The sequence below is a fragment of the Mercenaria mercenaria genome, chromosome 10, assembly GCF_021730395.1.
Source record: "Mercenaria mercenaria strain notata chromosome 10, MADL_Memer_1, whole genome shotgun sequence".
Classification (NCBI taxonomy): Eukaryota; Metazoa; Mollusca; class Bivalvia; order Venerida; family Veneridae; genus Mercenaria; species Mercenaria mercenaria.
This window is the reverse complement of record NC_069370.1, coordinates 82,299,859-82,316,805: the sequence shown is the minus strand read 5'-3', so window position 1 is coordinate 82,316,805 and position 16,947 is coordinate 82,299,859. Positions and strand designations below refer to the sequence as shown.

General features: G+C 35.4%; 1 protein-coding gene across 1 annotated transcript in view; it reads left to right on the top strand.

The window, feature by feature from the left end:
* LOC123560114 (uncharacterized) overlaps positions 1–16,947 on the top strand; it is an 80,490-nt gene that overhangs the window by 35,855 nt on the left and 27,688 nt on the right. The window contains exons 8-9 of the mRNA XM_053516641.1: positions 11,505–11,590; positions 13,078–13,242. Coding sequence (XP_053372616.1) covers positions 11,505–11,590; positions 13,078–13,242 — 251 coding nt within the window. The remainder of the gene's footprint in view (positions 1–11,504; positions 11,591–13,077; positions 13,243–16,947) is intronic.

Genomic DNA, 16,947 nt, shown 5'->3' with positions numbered 1-16,947 from the left:
CAAAAACCGTGCGTAGTGCATTCATTTTTAATTTTCGCTTCAAGTTTTCAACACCCCTTGAGAAATAATACTTTTTGAAATTCTATAATGATTTTAATAAGATATCGACAGAAATGTAGGCAAAATTCTATAAGAACGGTCGAATTTTCATATAATCATTGTAAAAATTCAAAACAGCGCGATCTTAGTTACTTATTTCTTTCTAAAAGTAAATAAATGATGAATACTATGGGCTTAAATTCAGGCTTTTGACCAGAAAGTACAAAAAACAGAATAAAAAAGTCTTAAATAATGAAAAAGCGGCTGCGATTACAATACATGGAGTAAGACGATTTTGGCAAACAGATTTCTGTTATTTGCGCAGAATAGGTTACGTGACCTCGTGAACGTAAGTAAGAAATGCGATTTTAAAAAAGCAATGTGATGTCACTGCGGTTTTTAATAATTTTTAAAATGAATCTTTGTACATGTTATTTTTTGACCAACAATTTAAAAGTTTTTCTTGTCAAACAATAATGTAAATTCCTTGAGGGCAAATAGGTCACAGAGGTAGGATATCCACTATAGTAACTATCGTTTGAGACATTTACCTTTTATACGGGATATAGCACATTCGCTTTTGATACAAATTAATGAAGAAATTTTTTATTGATTTCTATTTCTCAGCAATTTTAAGAACCGATGCAGTACGATCAGACAGTGATATGTCACATGGCGCGAAAACATGACGTAATGCCATGACAATCTCGAGCAAAAATACCGCTTTGATCTCCGCTTCAGATGTCAGATACTGACACACTTCTTTTAGCTTTTAGAGGGGGTGTAAATTGATCATGAAAACAAGGTCAACATTACTTAGTTTATCACTGAATAATTACCGATAATTTTGTTTTTTTCTCTCTTTCTACACGGGTGGATGGACGATGATTGTGTCTAAATATTTTTAGACACTTTTCAAAATATATATTTTTCGGGAAATAATACTATTGTACATAATACTCCTTTCATAAAAGTGACAGTATTAAAAGTATTAAATTGTCCCAAAAGATTCTTACTCACATTTTGTTTTCAATAGATTCAACTTACAAGTTTGCCATAGAAAGGTAATACAATATCAAAGGTGCTTGACATTAAATTTTATTCAAAACATTAGTTGTTTGCAGAACAAATAAAAGTTTGTAACAGCAGATTTTTTTTTACATTTTTTTTTCAATGGTGACCCTCACACTTTACACAGGCTTGGGACTGTCTGGCATAAAGCAGCTGGTAGTGTTGGCAAAATCTCAGACAGATGGTCCATTTCTTTTGTAACTTCAATAGAATTCATAAGTGTATAAAGAATACTTTTTATTGGAGACAATATTTTGACAAAAAGTGATGCAACTTCAGTACTTGAACTTAGTGTAGTATAAAAAGGTGCAAATTACAGAAGCAACTTCAGTACTTGAACTAAGTGTATTATAAAAAGGTGCAAATTACAGAGTTAAATGAGGTTTAAATTTTTCAGATTACTTTTTGCTAGATTATCTTTCGTTTTTTCATCACTGAAAAAAAAATCTTGCCCTCTGCACTGTGACTGTTATTCAAAGTTATTAAATACTTTATTTTGCTGATAAAATCCTGTATATTATGAGCTGGCATAAACTGTAAAGTTAGCTCGTTAAAGATGATATTGGTGAAAGATACAATAAGTAAATTTATGTATAAAAAGCAGAGGTTACACAGCAGAAGATGCAAGCAACCAAACCACCAAAACTACTAAGCCACTTTATACCAGACGTGTTTAGTCTCTACTTGCTGTCACTGAAATTTACTGTGGCTGTTGTAACAGATAAAATAATTTTTGTCTTCCACTTAAATTAAATGAAAAAAAGCTTTCTGAATTTTAAAGACTTGCCAGTGTGAGTTACAGTGCCTGAAGCAGTTTATTCACAAGCATGCATGAAAATTTTATTCAATGTTCATCCTGTATAAATGGCTTTTATAGTCTTAAAACATAACAATACATCACAATATTAAATACTGGACACAAACACAAGTAAACAAAACTTGAAACGAAAGTTCATCAAAATAAAAAAAATCTTAAAAAATTCTATTTTATTTTTATTTTTTTCCGAGATGCTCACTTTCAAGCTTTTTATTTTTATTTTTATTCCCTCCTCCCCCTGCTCATTTTTCAAAAATCTCCCGTAAAACGAAAGATAAAAAAACTCTGGCCTAAAGGTTACTAAAGTATAGTTCGGAAGATCTTTACAAAAGATTTATAAGAACAACTCAAGTGAAATTCACTCAGTTTATTTCATTCACAAAAGAAAAACATTTTCTGATGGATTTACAGTTAGGACTGATTGACCATCACACCTAATTGTACCATTATTGGTAATTGTTAGGTGGCGATGTTAATTTTCAATAATTAGACCATGCCATTGTGAACTTCGGATTACCTAGGGTAACATAGCGTGAAAAAAACGTTTGTAAAAACAGTGCAGAATTTTTGCGTTTTAGATTTTTGCTGGATGAATATTTTGCTGGAAATATTTTTGCGATTCTACCGTGATACCGCAGAAACGCAGAAATATTCCCCTCATAGAAATAACCCGCTATATGGTATGTTGTAGTGTCTGTACTAAAAATTGTGTTAATTAAGTCCAGTTTTGTTTTTATTGAGAGTAAATGACAATTCTTTTTTTTTCTCACGTGATAAATGCAGTGAACAACAAACCGCTTTGTAGGAATAAGGCTTCAGTTAGAAATGTTACATATGAGTATTCAGACTTGTCTAATATCCTGATATAATGATGTTGTGGTCGGTATGGGAAAGAGTTTGTCTTCTTTTGAACAATGGAAGTGAACTGCAAATACACAAACACTGATTCTTGAATATATAGTTATAGAATATATTCAGTAACGTTTTAATTAAAGTACAAAATGTATTTCTATCATCTTAATCATCATCACCATTATCAGTATCGTCTGTGTTGTATTCTCATCATCTGTTTTTAGCTCACCTGAGCACAAGGTGCTCAAAAGTGAGTTTTGTAGTCGCCCTGTGTCCGTTGTCTTTCGTCGTCATCCGTCATCAAGAATTTGACTGTTAACACTCTAGTGGTCACAATTTTGGCCCAGTCATAATGAAACTTGGTCAGAATGTTACCCTCAATAAAATCTTGGACGAATTTCATATTGGGTCATCTGGGGTTAAAAACTAGGTCACCAGGTCAAATCAAAGGAAAAGCTTGTTAACGTTCTAGAGGTCACAATTTTGGTCCAATCTTGATGAAACTTGGCCAGAATGTTGCTCTCAATAAAATCTTGGATGTATTCGATATTGAGTCATGTGGGTCAGAAACTAGGTCACCAGGTCAAATCGAAGGAAAAGCTTGTAAACACACTAGAGGCCACATTTATGACTATATCTTCATGAAACTTGGTCAGAATGTTAGTCATGGTGATCTTTAGGTCAAGTTCGAATCTTCGTCATGTAGGTTCAAAAACTAGGTCACCAGGTCAAATCTTAGGAAAAGCTTGTAAACACACTAGAGGCCACATTTATGACTGTATCTTCATGAAACTTGGTCAGAATGTTAGTCATGGTGATCTTTAGGTCAAGTTCGAATTGGAATCATGTGGGGTCAAAAACTAGGTCACCAGGTCAAATCAAAGGAAAAGCTAGTTAACATAATATAGGCCACATTTATGACCATATCTTAATGAAACTTGGTCAGAATGTTAATCTTGATGATCTTTAGGTCAAGGTTTAATCTGGGTCATTTGGGTTCAAAAACTAGGTCACCAGGTCAAATCAAAGGAAAAGCTATTTAACACTCTAGAGGCCACATTTATGACCATATCTTAATGAAACTTGGTTAGAGTGTTAATCTTGATGATCTTTAGGTCAAGTTTTATTTTTGGTCAGGTGGGGTCAAAAACTAGGTCACCGGGTCAAATCAAAGGAAAAGCAACTTAACACTCTAGGGGCCACATTCATGGCCATGTCTTAATGAAACTTGGTCAGTGTGTTAATTTTGATGATCTTTAGGTCGAATTATGTCTCCCACCACACAGTGGTGTGGGAGACATATTGATTTACTCCAGTCTGTCTGTGTGTGTGTCTGTCACAAAGCTTGTCCGCACTCTAAGTCGAACATTTCTCATCCGATTTTCACCAAACTTGAACAAAATGTGTTTGACCATAAGACCTTGGCCAAGTTCGATAACTAGCCAAATCGGTCCAGGCGTCTTGGAGTTATGGCCCTTGAATTACCAAAATTGGTCTTTTTACTCTTGTCCGCACTCTAATTCAAATATTTCTCATCCAATCTTCACCAAACTTAAACAAAACGTGTTTGACCATGAGACCTCGGCCAAGTTTGATAACTAGCCAAATCGGTCCAGGCATTTTGGAGTTACGGCCCTTGAATTATCGAAAAATTGGCCTTTTTACTCATGTCTGCACTCTTAATCGAACATTTCTCATCCGATCTTCACCAAACTTGAACAAAATGTGTTTGACCATGAGACCTCGGCCAAGTTTGATAACTAGCCAAATCGGTCCAGGCATTTTAGAGTTACGGCCCTTGAATTACCGTATTTACCCTAAGTCTTGGGACACCCTAAATCTTGGGACACCCTTAAAATCTGAAAAAATAATTATTTTTCTTGTCCCTAATTTTTCGGACATGTATTTTCTCAGCATATTTTTCGTCCCAAAGTGTTGGGACTATGGTTGTTACTGATTCAAGATGTAAGTCAAATACCGTTATTATACATTGTATGGTTTTGTATCGATCAACATGTCAAATAATTATAAGAACCAAAGATTATTTTTTTAACATTTTCGTGTCGTGTCTTTTGACAGTAAAGTGTTTTTTACCATACCAGTTAAGTGTTGTATATTTTTTTTTTCTGCAGCCAGGAAGTCCGTTTTCCGTTAGTTAGTTATTTTTATTTACCACTGACTGGAATTTACCCGCGAATCGTACAGCTATCAAAACGCCATGCCGGTAATTTTCCATTCCACGAGCACGTGCGACCTATCGTAATGTCTAACTTACAACGCCGTTACTTTTGTTTATTGACACGTATACAAAAAAACGCGCGTCACACATTCATTTTTTGATTTTATCGCTTCAGATTTTCAACGTAGATTGAGAAGTAATACAATTTGAATTCTATAACGATTTTAAAAAGGTATCGACAGAAATGTAGGCAAAATTCTATAAAAACGGTCGAATTTTCATAAAATTACTTGCAAAATTTCAAACAGCGCGATCCTAAATACTTATTTCTTTCTAAAAGTAAATAAATGATGCACACTATAGGCATAAAATTCAGACTTTTGACCAGAAAGTGCAAAAAAACAGAATAGAAAAATCTTAAATAATGAAAAAGCGGCAGCAATTTAAAAATATGAAGTAAAACGATTTTTGGCAAACAGATTTCTGTTACGTGACCTCGTGAACGTAAATAGAAAATCGGGACGCGGTTTAAAACAACAAAAACAATGATGTTGTTACGTTTTTTAATAAGTTTTGAATGAATCTTTGTGCATGTACATGTATTTTTTGACACGACACTTTATAATAAGATATTCTTCTCAAACCGTTTTGAAATTTCCTTGAGGGCAAATAGGTCACAGAGGTAAGATATCCGCTATTATAGTTTGACACGTTTACCTGTCAGTTTATACGGGATATTGCACATTCACTTTAACAAATTAAAAAGAAGTTTTTTTCATTGATTTTCACAACACTAGATCTACTTCTCAGCTCTTTAAAGAACCGAGGCGGTACGATCAAACAGTGATGTACAACTTGGCGCGAAAACATGACGTAATGCCATGAAAATCTCGGGGAAACTATACCGCTTTGATCTCCACTTCTAATGTCATGATACCGACACACTTTTAGCTCTTTGAGGGGGTGGTTAATAGATGATGAAAACAAGGCCAATTACTTTGTTTATCAGCAGAATAATTACCGATAATCAAACGTTTATTTTTTCGCTTTCAACACGGGTGGGTGGGGGATGTTACCCGATGACCAAGAATTGTGTCCATATTTTTGGGACACTTTTCAAAATAATTATTTTTCGGGAAATAAGTCTTGGGACAGTGAAAAAAATAATTATTTTATGCTGTCCCAAGACTTAGGGTAAATACGGTACCGAAAAAATCCGTCTGTTTACTCTTGTCCGCTCTCTAAGTTGAACATTTCTCATCCGATCTTCACCAAACTTGAACAAAATGTGTTTAGCCATAAGACCTTAGCCAAGTTCGATAACTAGCCAAATCCGCCCAGGCACTTTTCATTTATGGCCCTTGAATTACTGATTGGATCCACTCATCCAGACCATCTAATTGGATCCACTTGTCTAAAACATCTAGAGAAACTAACATTTTTCATCATCTAAGGGGCAGTTGTGGGAGACATGTGCTTTTCTCAAAAGCATCTCTAGTTTAAAGCTGGGTCAGGTGGGGTCAAAAACTAGGTAACCATGTCAAATCAAATGTAAAGCTTGTTCACACACTAGAGGCCAAATTTATGAAAATATCTCTATGAAACTTGGTCAGAGTGTTAATCTTGATGATCTTTAGGTCAAGTTCAAATCTAGGTTAAGTGGAATGAGAAAATAGGTCACCAGGTCCAATCAAAGGTAAAGCTTGTTAACACTATAGAGACCACATTTATGTCTATATCTTAATGAAACTTAGTCAGAATGTTAACCTTGATGATCTCTAGGTCAAGTTCGACTATGGGTCATGTGGGGTGATAAACTAGGTCACCAGGTCAAATCAAAGGAAAATATAGTTAACACTCTAAAAGCCACATTAATGACCATATCTGAACGAAACTTGGTCAGAATGTTTATCTTGAAGACCTTTAGGTTAAGTTTCAGTCTGGGTCAGGTGGGGTCAAAAAGTAGGTCACAAGGTCAAATCAAAGGTAAAGCTTGTTAACACTCTAGAGACCTAATTTAAGTTTGAAACTCATTGGAATTCATCAGAATGTTTGTCTTGATGACCTCTAGGTCAGGTTCGAATCTGGGTCATGTGGGGTCACAAACTAGGTCACCAGATCAAATCAAAGGTAAAGCTTGTTACAATCTAGAGGTCAAATTTATGACTGTATCTTCATGAAACTTGGTCAGAATGTTAATCTTGATGATCTTAAGTTTAAGTTCCAATCTGGGTCAGGTTGGGTCAAAAACTAGGTCAGCAGGTTAAATCAAAAGTAAAGATTGTTAACAATCTAGAAGCCACATTTATGACTGTATCTTCATGAAACTTGGTCAGACTGTTAATCTTGATGATCTTTAGGTAAAGTTCGAATCTAGGTCATGTGAGGTCAAAAACTAGGTCACTTGGTCAAATTAAAGAAAAAAGTAGTTAACACCCTAGAGGCCACATTTGAGACCTTATCTTAATGAAACTTGGTCAGAATGTTAATCTTGATGACCTTTAGGTCAATAGGTCAGGTGAGCGATACAGGGCCTTCATGCCTTCTTGTCTTCATAACTGTCTAAAATCAGTTTGGTCGAAAAGTTAAAAAATAAATAAATTGGCTAGAAGAATTACAAGAAATAAAGTGCGGGTATGGGCCTACAAGTGCACACTGCCAATACTGGAATCTTGAGTGAAGAGAAAGGGTGGTTTTTAGCTCACCTGCCACGAAGTGACAAGGTAAGCTATTGTGACCACTTGATGTCCATCGTCCGTCGTGCATTGTCCATCAACAATTTCTAAAAAAATCTTCTTGAAAACCACTGGGCAGAATTACACCAAACTTCACAGGAATGACCCTGGGTGACCCCCTTTCAAAATTATTCAAAGAAATTGAATTCCATGCAGAACTCTGGTTGTTTTTGGCAACCGAAAGGAAAAACTTTAAAATCTTCTTTTCCAAAACACAGGGCCTAGGGGTTTGCTATCGGGTTGTTTTCCCTCATCTAGTGGTCTTCTCCCAAAAATTGTTAAAATTTATCCCCCTAGGGTCAAAATGGCCCCCCCCGGGGGGGTCGCAGGGTTTATATAGATTTAATATAGGAAAACTTTGAAAATTTTCTTGACAAAACCACATGGCCTAGGGCTTTGATTTTTGGGTTTTTTAAGGGCATCACCTAGTAGTCTCAAACCGGGATTGTTAAAATTACCCCCTGGGGTTTAAAATACCCCCGCCCCGGAGGTCACATGGTTTTTTTATTAGACTTATATATTGAAAACTTTGAAAAATGGGCTTGTAAAAACCAAAATTGGCCTAGGGTTTTGATTTTTTGGAAATTATCTAGGGGTTCTCTCCCAAATTTTGGGTTCAAATTATCCCCCGGGGTTTCAAATAGGGGCCCCCCCCTTTGGGGGGGTCCCTTTTTTAAAAATAGACTTATTGGGAAAAAAATTTTAAAAAATTTCTTTTCTAAAACCAAAAACACTTAGACCTTTGATTTTTTGATTTGTAAGGGTTCTTAGGGTCCTCCCCCAAAAAGGGTTAAAATTTGTTCCCCTTGGTAAAAAGAGGCCTGCCCGGGGGGCCCCCATGTTTTTTAGTTCCCCTTCAAAAGTGAAAAGGGGAGTTTTTGTGATCGCCAGGGCCGTCGTTTGCCCCGTCTGCTTTGCGTCCGTAAACTTTGCTTGGACCACTCTAGAGGTCCCCTTTTTAAATTGGATTTTTATGAAATTTGGGTCAAGGTCATTTTGATGATATCTAGGTCAATTTTCAAAAGAAACTGGGTCACGTCCCTTTCCCAAAAAATAGTCATATTTAAAAAATAAAAACCTTGTGACCTCTTTAAGGCCTTTATATTTCATAAGTCTTCATGAAAATTGGTCAAATGTTCCCCTTTGAGATTCTAGATAAAGGGTTTCGAAACTGGGCCCACGTGCCTTTCAAAAATAGGTCATGGGCCCTAAAAAAAAAAAAAACCCTTGTGCCCTTCCTAGGGCCATATTTTTCCAAAAGGGATCTTTCATAAAATTGGTCAAAACGTTCCCCTTGAGAACTAATAAATTTCAAAAACTGGGTCCCGTGCCATCAAAAAATGCTTAGGGGCCCAAAATAATAAAAAAACCCTGTGCCCTCTCTAAAGGCCATTTTTTTGGGGGGAATTCTTTTGAAAGGTTTGAATGTTATTTTATGATTTTTGGGGTTCAATTTCCCGAAACGGGTCACTGGGGTAAAAAAAATATGGTCAGTGGGTCTAAAAAAAAAAAACCCTTTTGTCCCCTCAAAAAGGCCATATATTTCACAAATCTTCATGAAAATTGGTCAAAGGGTTCACCTTGTGAATCTATTTTAAAGGTTTTCCGAAACGGGGGCCTGTGCCATAAAAAACAAAGGTCAGTGGGTTTCAAATAAAAAAACCCTTTGGGGGCCCCCTTCCAAAAGGCCATATTTTTCTGGGATCTGTATGAAATTGGGGTCTGAAGGTTCATCTTGAGATTCAGGTCAAGTTAAAAACTGGGTAAATTGGGGGGTAAAAAAACTAGGTCGGGGGGGGTCAAAAAAATAAAAAAACCCTTGGGCCCCCTTGGGGCATATATTTTAGATTTTCATAAAAATTTGGGTCGGAATGTCCCCTTGATGATATCTGGGGGCAATTTCGAAGGGGTCACGTGCCCCTTAAAAAACCAGGCCCAGTAGGTAAAATAAAAAAACCTTGTGACCTCTTAGGGGCCCAAAATTTTTCCCATGGGATCTGTATGAAAGTTGGTTTTGATTTTCTTTTCTTGTGATATTTTGGGTTTCAATTCAAAGGTGGATCACTCCCAAACCAAAAATTTAGGCAGAAAGGTAAAATAAAAAAAAAACCCTTGTAAACCTCTTAAAACCATTTTTTTTCAGGGATCTGAAATGAAAATTGGTTGAATGTTTATCTTAAATGATATCTAGGTAAAAGTTCGAAACAGGGTCATGTGCGGACAAAAACTAGGTCAGCAGGTCTAAAAATAGAAAAAACTTGTGACCTCCCTAGAGGCCATACTTGTGAATGGATTTCCATTAAAATTGGTCAGAATGTTCACCATGATGATATCTAGGTCAAGTTTGAAACTGGGTCACGTGCCTTAAAAAACTAGGTCAGTAGGTCAAATAATAAAAAAACCTTGTGACCTCTCTAGAGGCCATACTTTTCATGGGATCTGTATGAAAGTTGGTCTGAATGTTCATCTTGATGATATCTAGGTCAAGTTTGAAACTGGGTCAACTGCGGTCAAAAACTGGGTCAGTAGGTCTAAAATTATTAAAATCTTTTGACCTCTCTAGAGGCCATATTTTTCAATGGATCTTCATGAAAATTGATCTGAATGTTCACCTTGATGATATCTAGGTCAGGTTTCGAAACTGGGTCACATGCGGTCAAAAACTAGGCCAGTAGGTATAAAAATAGAAAAACCTTGTGACCTCTCTAGAGGCCATATTTTTCATGAGATCTTCATGAAAATTAGTGAGAATGTTCACCTTGATGATATCTAGGTAAAGTTGAAAACAGGGTCACGTACCTTTGAAAACTAGGTCAATAGGTCAAATAATAGAAAAACCTTGTGACCTCTGTAGAGACCATATTTTTCAATGGATCTTTATGAAAATTGGTCAGAATTTTTATCTTGATAATATCTAGGTCAAGTTCAAAACTGGGTCACATGAGCTCAAAAACTAGGTCACTATGTCAAATAATGACGTCATACTCAAAACTGGGTCATGTGGGAAGAGGTGAGCGATTCAGGACCATCATGGTCCTCTTGTATATAGACTTATATAGGAAAAAGCTTTAAAAACCATACAACCTATTCTTTTGATATTTGGTATGATGCATTGCCTAGTAGTCCTCTACCAAAATTGTTCAAATTTTGCCCCTGGGGTTAAAAGAGGCCCTGCCCTGGTGTCACTTAGTTATTATGTGAGTTATGTAGGAAAAATACTTAAAAAATCATCTGATCCTATTTCCAAGACTGTTTAATTATAATTGCCTGATGTCCCCAAGTGATGTGATGTCACTTGACTGTGACCTTGACCTACTGACCTACTTTCTTGTTTTTTAAGATACAGCCTTGAAATTTTGATGACATACACAGTTTTGCACACAAATCGTAAAACCATGAATGTGACCTACTGACTTTCTTAATATTTTATCATCAGTTTGACATTTGAAACATGTAGCTCATATTACTCAGGTGAGCGATCCAGGGTCATCATGACCCTCTTGTCTTATTATATAGCCCAAATATAGGCAGGCAGAAAATAAGAACGAGAATGTTTCCCATAGCTCATTACCAAATTAAAACAAAAGCCTGTATAAACAGTATCGTATTTACCCTAAAAACAGAGTTATTCAATATTTTGCTTTACAAACTTTGGTTCTATTTTACAGCAATAAAATAGTAATCATAATAATGATGATTATAATAAGTTCAATAGAATACTGTCAGAATAGTTCAGTCCACTCACTGTTTTCTTATTTTCTTATGTTAATATGAAACTGTAAAGTTAATATTGTGTTTAATATATTTACAGAAACATGTAAGAGAATGTTGTGAAGATATTGGTGGATTCCTACAAGATACATTGAAAGGTGCTTTTGGTGGTGATAAAACACAGTTGTAAGCTGATTTAGCAATTTCTTGAAACTTGGAATACTAAGTTAACATCGAGTGGATATTTGCATATTATTGGGATTTCCATGTCCAATTTCTTGTTTTGGAGTAAGCTCCTGTTTGTACTAAATTAAAGTGTTATTCTATCAAACCAGGGTTTTTTCTTGCTGTTTTGGGAACATAGCCTATACCCCCAAAATTGGGAATTTTGACACGTAATTGTTCCAAATTGGGAAATATTTAGTCCCATAGGATATAGTAAGGATGTGTTTAAGCACTTTCTCATACACATGTTTCACATTGTACAACCTCTTTAACATACTGCCATTACAAAATTGTCCATAATTTGGTCAATGTTTGTGCAATTTCAATGAAATTTTTTTTTCAGAATGTAAATTGGGAATTTTTGCACTCATTTTGAGAAAAATACATACTTTTTGGCATTGGGAATATAGCCGAATAACGTCTATAAAAACAGCTGAAAAAAAAACCTGCAAACATTTCAGGGGGCATGTGTTATAAGGTATCTTTATTGGTAATAAAGTGTAACACGACTATTTAATTTAAATTAATAAACATTTGAAGAAAAGAAATTACAGTCGAATACCATTACCTCGATATTCAAGGGACTGTAAAAATTGCATCGACGTATCCGAAGTTCGACGTAACGATATCGGCTGTCTGGGACTACTTTGTACTTGTGTCGGACGTCTATATTGTCATTATATCCAATGCATTTTTTCAGAGGGTTTGAAAGGGGAAAGAAATAATATAAAACGTAAATACGATTTTAATTTTATTGACGTTTTAATTTTTCAAAATATACATTTAAACATTAGCATTTTTATTCCTTTCCGAAATAAGTCTGAATGCAGCGGTAATGTTCCTGGCTGAGTAGTCATTTTGACTGTGCTGCAATAACGAAAATTTGCCACTTAAATATGCATATTGTTACTCAGTCCTAAATGGCAGATTTTTACTCCATCAAACAGAAAATGTTCATCCAAATTAGTTGTTATATTCGAAAACAGCTTTGCTGCTTGCACGCTGTTCCATAAGACTAATTACTGGGAATTAAATGCAAACTTTCTGACATTTAAATTGAATTAAAGATTAAATAACAAACAGAACAAACACACAAACTAACTTGAATATGATTAATACATCGCCGGATAACAATAGGTTGATTTTCACACCTTACAAATAACATGGATATTTTTTGAGAAGCTGTGATATCGACGAAACCAGGTGTAAAAACAATACAGGTAAGTTGACGGGACTGAAAAATCTCATCGAGCTAAACAAAATATCGAGCTAATCATATCGAGGTAATGATAAATAATTACATTAAGATAAATAGGGGAAAATCGGGACTGACTCAAACACATCGTGCTAACCGGAGTATCGAGCTAACCGATATCGAGGTAACGATATTCAACTGTATTTATAAATATGTAAAAAAGGATTTTTCAACTTTAAATTTTAACTTGAAGCACAAAGAGAAAAGAGCCACTGTGGCAGAAGGTTGAGCAGGTGTCGGGAACATTCTCAGCTGACCAGATACTGACCAGTCTGCTGACCAACACCCGGGATACAACAGCTGCATTGAAAACAATGACCAGCAAAGTGGACATCAGACGAGATGCTCAAAACCTCAGGTAACTTACTGGAATCTACTGTAACTATGTACTTGAAACTTATTTACTGTCACAGTCTACACCAGGAGAAACAATCCCCATAACTTTTATTTGATTTTTGACAGATTTATGCCCCATTTTAACTTAGAACTTTTTGGTAAAAGTTTTTGATAAAGTCAGATATCTCTGTTACTATCAAAGCTTTTGACTTGAAACTTGAAATAGATATTAACTATCACAGTCTACACAAGGAGAAACAATCCCCATAACTCTGATGTGAATTTTGACAAATTTATACCCCTTTGTAACTTAGAATTCTTTGGTTAAAGGTTTTGACAATCCCCACAACTCTGATATAAATTTGACAGATTTATGCCCCTTTTTAACTTAGAATTTTTTGGTTAAAGTCCAATATCTCTGTTACTATTAAAGCTATTGACTGGAAACTTAAAGAGCAAGGGATGCCTGATAATATGTTAACTTTATATATGAAAGCCATCCTCATGTCTTTCATAATACTGAAAGAATTTTTAAAATCAGACCACTTTTGAAAAAGGTTTGGCAGTTTGAAATTGAAGAAAATGGCTGATCATGGAGGCAGCCATTTTAGTGTGTTTATGATGTCATTTACACACTTCTGAATTCATTATTTAATAGATTAGTTTCATACTTATCTTGAGTGTAAGATGTAAAACATGGTAATTTCATTCATTATAGCTGGAAAACACAGAGACATTGTTTTACTGAAATAAGTAAATGCAGTTTAAATATGTATCTAGAAATTTAATAAATCCGCCATTGTATTGTTTAGGTAACTCCTGGAGAGGTAGTTTTCCTTTTTATATGAACTGTGCTCACTAGGTGCTATTATTTACAAGTGCACACTACGTGTATATGTACAAGTGTCTGACAGGTGCAATCTAGTTGAAGAGACAGATTTTCAGATACAAGGAAATCTGGGTACCAGACTCTAGCTCTTTTTTCATGCCCGGTACATGCAAAGATTGGCTGGGTTTCTGACCAGTGCACCTCTAGTTGGGTTGGAAACACTAAAAAGCGTTTTCTGAAAATTCCTGAGGCATCTGTTGGGGATCAAACTGCGGACCTCTGGATTGGAAAGCCAGCGTGTAAACCACTGAGCTATTCCGTCCACCCATTTTTAGCTCGTCTGATTTTTTGAAAAAAAATGATGAGTTATTGTCATCACTTGAGCGGTTGTCGGCGTCGGCGTTGCCTGGTTAAGTTTTATGTTTAGGTCAGCTTTTCTCCTAAACTATCAAAGCTATTGCTTTGAAACTTGGAATACTTGTTCACCATCATAAGCTGACCCTGTATAGCAAGAACCATAACTCCATCTTGCTTTTTGCAAGATTTATGGCCCCTTTTGTACTTAGAAAATATCAGATTTCTTGGTTAAGTTTTATGTTTAGGTCAACTTTTCTCCTAAACTATCAAAGCTATTGCTTTGAAACTTGGAATACTTGTTCACCATCATAAGCAGACCCTGTACATCAAGAAACATAACTCCATCTTGCTTTTTGCAAGATTTATTGCCCCTTTTGGACTTAGAAAATCATTTTTCTTGGTTAAGTTTTATGTTTAGGTCAGCTTTTATCCTAAACTATCAAAGCTATTGCTTTAAAACTTGCAACACTTGTTCACCATCATAAGTTGACCCTGTACAGCAAGAAACATAACTCCATCCTGCTTTTTGCAAGATTTATGGCCCCTTTTGGACTTAGAAAATATCAGATTTCTTGGTTAAGTTTTATGTTTAGGTCAACTTTTTCTCTTAAACTGTCAAAGCTATTGCTTTGAAACTTGCAACACTTGTTGACCATCATAAGCTGACCCTGTACAGCAAGCAACATAACTCCATCCTGCTTTTTGCAATAATTATTGCCCCTTTTGGACTTAGAAAATCATTTTCTTGGTTGAGTATTATGTTTAAGTCAACTTTTCTCATAAACTATCAAAGCTATTGCTTTAAAACTTGCAACAGTTTTTCACTATCATAAGTGGACACTGAACATCAAGAAACATAACTCTATCCTGCTTTTTGCAAGAATGATGGCCCTTTTTAGACTTAGAAAATCATGGGTAGGACAATATTTCTATTACACAAAAAAAATCAGATGAGCGTCAGCACCCGCAAGGCGGTGCTCTTGTGTTAGCTTACATGTCACCAAGTGACAAGGTGAGCTTTTGTGATTGTGCATCGTCAGTCGTCCGTCCGTATCTCCGTAAACTTTTGCTTGTGACCACTCTAGAGGTCACATTTTCATGGGATCTTTATGAAAGTTGGTCAGAATGTTCATCTTGATAATGTCTAGGTCAAGTTCGAAACTGGGTCACGTGCGGTCCAAAACAAGGTCAGTAGGTCTAAAAATAGATAAACCTTGTGACCTCTCTAGAGGCCATACTTTTCAATGGATCTTCAAGAAAATAAGTCAGAATGTTCACCTTGATGATATCTAGTTCAAGTTCGAAACTCGATCAAGCGCCTGCAAAAACTTGGTCAGTAGGTCAAATAATAAAAAAACCTTGTGACCTCTCTTAGAGGCCATATTTTTCATAGGATCTGTATGAAAGTTGGTCTGAATATTCATCTTGATGATATCTAGGTCAAGTTCGAAACTGGGTCAGCTGTGGTCAAAAACTAGGTCAGTAGGTCTAAAAATAGAAAAACCTTTTGACCTCTCTAGAGGCCATATTTTTCAATGGATCTTCATGGAAATTGGTCAGAATTTTTATCTTGATGATATCTAGATCAAGTTCAAAACTGGATCACATGAGCTCAAAAACTAGGTCACTATGTCAAATAATAGAAAAAACTATGTCATATTCAGTTCAAAACTGGGTCATGTGGGGACAGGTGAGCGATTCAGGACCATCATGGTCCTCTTGTTTTTTGTTGCCATTGAAACAAAATGGCCACTATTTTGTCCAAGTACTTAAATGCTTGTAACTTTCTCATTTTTAATCCGATTTTGAAAATTCTTTTACTTCTTTAAATGACTAAAGAATCCTAGCAGATAGAGTTAACATTAAAACAACATTGCCTTTCCCTTTGAAATAGTTATTTACTATCATAGGCTACACCATAAGAAACAATCCCCATAACTCTGATTAGAATTTTGACAGGTTTATGCCCCTTTTACCGGCAAAGCTCAAATTCTGAGTCAAGCATTCAGAAAAGTGGAGCATGCTGTCTTACAGACAACTCTTGTTTGATATAAGTTCACTTGTTGAACAAATGGAATTATGCTACATTTTAGTAAATCACAAATTTTCGAAAAAAAATCCAAATTGATTGCAATCATATTTTAATTGTAATTTTCAAAGAGAAACACAGAAAGTACAGAGATGGTAACTTTTAAGTATAACATTTTAGTTCAGACTGATTTATGAAATGAAAATACAAAAAAAAAATTCTGAAAAGAATGTTTAAAAAAGTACAAAATTTTGTTTGAAATCATATATACACAACCCCCTGCTAAACAGGAAACTGTTGATCACACCCTCATCATCAATAAACAGTTGTTCCAGTTGTCAACTTGGCAATAGGTCTGTTACTCTGTAATGAGCATGTTTCACTTCAGTGTTCGCACGGCACAGACATTAATGTTTGCAGTTAGCCGACAACAATGTTTACAATGCTTTTGACGTCAACACAATATCGTTGTGATGATTAAAGCATTGTTAGCCTTATTAGAAGGCTTGTTA